The sequence below is a fragment of the Coturnix japonica genome, chromosome 28 (genome assembly GCF_054131305.1).
Source record: "Coturnix japonica strain WE chromosome 28, WE-NBRP24, whole genome shotgun sequence".
NCBI classification, from domain to species: Eukaryota; Metazoa; Chordata; class Aves; order Galliformes; family Phasianidae; genus Coturnix; species Coturnix japonica.
The window spans coordinates 3984113-3989507 of record NC_140690.1 but is presented as its reverse complement, the minus strand read 5'-3'; the positions used below and the strand labels follow the sequence as shown (position 1 = coordinate 3989507).

Sequence of the window (5395 nt, the reverse complement as noted above, 5' to 3'; positions counted from 1 at the left end):
GGATATGATTTAGTGTAGGGTTTTTAGAGTTAGGGTACTGGTTAGGCTGCGGTTGGACTTGATGATCTTCAATGTCTTTTCCAACCTGGGTAAATCTATGATTCTATGCAGGAACTCTTCTCCTGAGGTTAATCCAAGTTGTATCCAGGCCCTTCAGAAGGAAAGGGATATAGCAGCACAGAAATATGGCCTGATTCTGACATAACTAAATGCAGACCTGGAGAGTTAAAAGGGATTGTGTGATGTTCAAAGGATTTTGAAGCAAAGATGTCCCCTAGGTAAGATTTGTGGCTGACATTCCCCATACATTGTTTTTAGGCACACAAGCTAAGGAGAGACTAGTGATGAGCATGCAGAGAAGCCAATGGTTCAGACAGGTTTGTAGTGACACAACACTGTAGAGTTCTGTCTAGTTCTCCTTGGCATAGTTTGGAAAATAAAGATGAGGTAATTGGTGGTAACCAATATGGCTTCATCAAGGTCAAGCCATGTCTGACAAACTTGGTGGCCTTTCATGATGGAGTAACAGCATCAGTGGATAATGGGAGAGCAACTGACATCATCTACTTGGACTTGTGCAGAGCATTTGATCCCGTCCTGCATGACATCCTGGTCACCAAACTGGAGAAAAATGATTTTGATGGATGGACCAGTTGCAGGATAGGGAACTGTCTGGATGGTCACACTCAGAGAGCTGCAGTCAATAGCTCAGTGTCCAGGTGGAGGGTGGTGTTGGGACCAGTGTTATTTAACATTTTTGTAGGCAACATGGAGAGTGGAATCAAATGCAGCCTCAGCAAGTTTGCAGATGACACCAAGCTGAGCGGTGCTGTTGATGTGCTAGTGGGAAGGGATGCTACTCAGAGGGACCTGGACAGGCTGGAGAGGTGGGCCCTTGGCAGCCTCATGAACTTGAGTGTGGCCAAGTACAAGGCCCTGCACCTGGGTCAGGGCAATCCCAAGCACAGGCACAGGCTTAGAGGAGAATGATTTGAGAGAAGCCTTGACCCTGAGGAGAAGAGTTGGTGTGGAGGGAGGTGTCCCTGCCTATAGCAGGGGGACTGGAACTAAATGACCTTAAAGATTCAGTCAGTTCTATTGTTTTTCTACCCTTAATTTTGCTTGAAAGGTTTTAGAATAAATGAGATTCTGGTTTCCATGAAAACTGTTTGCAGGGAGCTCCATTGTAGCTAGTAGGTCTGTCTTTAAGTTCAAGGGCAATAATGCATTGACTGTGTTGAAGAGAGAAATGACTCAGGAATGGATGATGGTTTAGAATAAAACATAATCCTACTTATTTTCTATGCAAATATGTGTAAGGAAAAGATGCTGCACTCAGTTCTGGAAATACCCTGACAAATATATCTCTACTGTTTCACAGCTGGAGATATCAAGATTGTTAAAGCACTGGAAGATGTGGAAGTGAATGAATATGGGAGTGCATCTTTTGTCTGTGAGATTTCACACGATGAGGTTCAGACCCAGTGGTACAAAGATGACAACAAGCTGAAGGCTGATGACAACATCAGAATGCAACAAGATGGTAGGGTGTAAGCGGGGGGTCTTTCTCCTGAGTGGGGGGTGGGTTGGAGATCAAGCATATAAGACATCTGAAATGAAGTGAAGAGGGTTCAGAAGCGAGTTCCCCTTTTGTTTTGGGACTGAGGTTTAGGTGGAACAAGTGACATGGTGGGATGCTTAGTGTGGGAAGTGTGATGCTATCCCACCATCCCACACTGCTGGGAGCAGGTAGGAAATGAGTGCAGTTATTTCCAAAGTGGGGGTGAACAGGGCAGTCAGTTCACCTCTCCAAAGAGGTTTTGTCTGACAGTGAGTGTGATCCTTCTGTATCAGATACTTTGAATTTGACGGTGGCCGCATTTGATCAGTCCTTGTAGAAGCCATGTTTAGATTCTGCTTTGGTCTGCTCCATTTCCAGTTCAAAGTCGTTGGACACTAAATGAGACAGCTGCATCTCAGTAAAAGATGTGTTTGAATAGCTGTGATGTGCTTACTATTCAGATTTACAGAGCTGAGGTTTTGTCCTTGGCTATAGCAAAGAAGTCAAATCAGGTGAAATTAATTGTATTTCTGAACTAGACAAGTTTAAGTTTGGTAGCACCTAAATTTGGTGCGGTTTGTCATTGATTTCATCTGAAAGAAACTTGCAGGCTTTTTATCTGCTGTTGTCCCCAGCGTAAGATTATCCATTCACATCCTAAAGTACTTGTTATATTTTCAACTCACTCTTATTTGAATAAAAGCCTCAACAATTGGGAGCAATTTAATAAGCACAGAACAAGAGCCGGACCTTGCATTTGGTAGATACTGTACAGTATTACTTCATAGAAATGTAGTCAATGGCATTCCCTATAGACAATCGTTTGTTTTATCTTTAGAGTCGTTCAAAGAACCATTGTGAACTTGACATTAATTGGAATGGAATACACGCAAGAGACTTTCCTCTTCTTCCAATTGTCCTCATCCTTTCTTCTCTTCCACCCCTGCTTTGCAGATTACCATATAGAAATCACCAGGAAGTTGGAGGACAAGACAGCTTTGGAACGTCATTCTGTCATCCTGTCCTGTGACTTCAGGCCTTCTCCAAAGGTTGTGAAATGGTTCAAGGGCCGCACACCCATCGAACCCTCTGAGAAGTACAAGATCAAGAGGGATAAGCATTCAGTAGAGCTCAGAATTCTGAAGCTGAAGCCCGATGATGCTGGTGTGTACAAGTGCAAGGCAGGAATTGCAGAGACTGAGGCCACGCTGACAGCTGAAGGTATGAGCAGGGAGGGTGGCCTCTTCCATGTCCTATTTCACCTCAGATTTCTCTTCTTGAGGTTGACTTCTGCCGTTCTCTCCTGCTAACTTTATACATGTATTATCTTCACATAGATGATTACACAAAGATCATCTAGTCCAACCATTCTACCACATCCCAGTATGATTTATAGTAACAGTGGTAACAGTTCACCTTGTTTCCCCACAGCCCGCAATGTAGAAGTAACGAAGCACCTGCAGGATGTAGAAATTGAAGAAGAGAGCTCTGCTGTCTTCTCCTGCGAGCTGTCCCATAATGACGAGGACGTGGAATGGTTCCTGAATGGCAACCTCCTTTACACCAACAATTACAATGACATCAAGAATGTTGGCAATTGCTGCACACTGACAATGAAGCAGGTTAAGCCTGAGGATGCTGGCACAGTGACAGTGAAGTCAGACAAGGTGTCAGAAAGCGCACCTGAAGGTGATAGGTGGGTCTGATCACACCCCTCCTGGATGTAAGAGATGCTAAGGAGCTCCAGTTCATTCTATTGTGCAGCAGTCCTGCTTCTAAAGCTGACCTCTCTGGGGTGACAAGTCATCAGAGGCTTTCTTCCAGTGGAAGGTTCCATTGCAGCAGATATCAAGGAAGGAGGATGGTTTTGGTGTCCTGCCAAAGCATTCCATTGCTTTTTATCATCATTTTACTTAACACAAGGAGAGTTACAGGAGCAATTTCTTTTACTGCTTCAGTAACATGCAGTGTCAATGCTGTTGTCTCCAAGGATTTATGACTGAAGGAGAGATCATTCAGTGTGTGTTTTGCCTCTGGGATGACTAATGACCAGGCTGTGAGCAACCTGATCTAGCTGTGAATGTCCCTTTTTATTGCAGGGGAGCTGGGCTAGATGGCCTTTAAGGGTCTCTTCCAATTCTAAGGAACTTGTGCCTGAAGTGCAGAAGTGGATGAATTATACCACTCCTTCATATCCTCCCCATGATTACAGAGGAAATACAACAAAACAACATGCATGGTCTTACTGTTGTCATTTGCTTGAATACGAAGACGTCTCTTTTTTATGGTTGAGATTTTTGTTGATATGGGTCAGGAGGAACTCACACTTTTTAGCTTTCTCAATAGGCAAAAAGTTCCAGTTGCTGCAAGCCACCGAGGTAACCAATAGAGGGGCCCTGATCCCCCTTGTGCCATCGGGATGCTCTGGCACGGGATGTGCCTCAAATTCAAAGCTCCTTCCCACCTCCCAAGGAAAAGCAAAGCAACTCAAGCATCTCCAGCAAAGCTGCCCAGCAGACAGCAGGGAATGCAAACAGCTTCTGGCTGCTCCCCTGCACTCCTGTCCTAAGTAAGTGACCCCTCGAGGACTGGATGGGAAATCAGTGCATGACACACGTGAGTGTGCACAGCATTGTGCAAAGCAGTGGGGATCCGTGTGTGTGTGTGTGTATTTGTGCATGGATGGTGTTGTACACACATTTGTGTCCATGAGTGTACAAACCAGTGGTGTTGCTCAGGTGTGTGTAGGTCTGTGGGTATGTGTGCAAGGACGAGCATGCACATATATGTACGTGCACAGGGGTGTGCAGAGTGTTGGAGCTGCACAAGGACATTGTGGTACCGGTGTGTGCGTGCACTTTGGGAGTGAAAGGAAGGGGTTACACATGTGTGAGTGTGTGTGCGCACAGGGCTGCACTAAGGGATGTGGTTGTGTGAGTGTGTGTGAGCACATAGATAGTGCGTGGATGCGGTGGCACAAATGTGTGCTTGCACAGGGCTGTGCTGAGGAGTTGGGCTGCACACAGGTGCACACAAAGGGATGTTTGAACCCTTTGCCCCTAAGAACAGTTTTCCAGTGTCTCTCGTCCAAGAATTCTTTGAACAGCCTGCAGCTGACTCTCCTGAAGCTCAGGGTCCTGACTTTGCTTTTTGCCAGGCCCGCATTCCTTGAGATGAGGAACTCTAGGAGGGCATGGTCACTACAGCCCTGACCACCTCCAGTCTTAACCCCTGCTGTGCAGCATGTCCAGTAATGCTTCCCTTCACAGAATCACAGAATTACCCGGGTTGGAAGGGACCTCAAGGATCATGTAGTTCCAACCCCCCTGCCTAGCAGGGCCACCAAACATACACATTTACTAGATCAGGTTGCCCAGGGCCCTGTCCAACCTGGTCTTGAACACCTCCAAGGACGGGGCATCCACAACCTCACTGGGCAGCCTGTTCCAGGACCTAACCACCCTTCTAGTAAAGAACTTTCCCCTAACATCCAACCTAAATCTTCCCTCCTTCAACTTAAAACCATTTCCCCTAGTCCTGCTATTATCAGCCCTTTCGAAGAGTTTACTCCCCTCCTGGGAGTAAGTTCCCTTCAGGTATTGAAAGGCTGCAATGAGGTCACCTCGCAACCTTCTCTTCTCCAGGCTGAACAAACCCAACTCCCTCAGCCTGTCCTCATAGGGGAGGTGCTCCAGCCCCCTGATCATCTTTGTGGCCCTCCTCTGGACCCTTTCCAAAATTTCCATATCTTTTTTGTACTGAGGGCTCCACACCTGGACACAGTACTCCAGATGGGGCCTCACAAGAGCAGAGTAGAGAGGGACGATCACCTCC

The 5395-nt window shown here is 46.3% G+C and overlaps 1 protein-coding gene across 1 annotated transcript; it reads left to right on the top strand.

Moving 5' to 3' along the window:
* Positions 1–1397: 1397 nt before the first annotated feature.
* Positions 1398–3297, top strand: LOC146756099 (obscurin-like). The gene is made up of 3 exons (XM_085524930.1): positions 1398–1543; positions 2516–2782; positions 2993–3297. The coding sequence occupies exons 1-3, from the start codon at positions 1531–1533 to the stop codon at positions 3265–3267; spliced, it is 555 nt and encodes a 184-aa protein (XP_085381056.1). The 5' UTR covers positions 1398–1530; the 3' UTR covers positions 3268–3297.
* The last annotated feature ends 2098 nt before the right edge of the window (positions 3298–5395 follow it).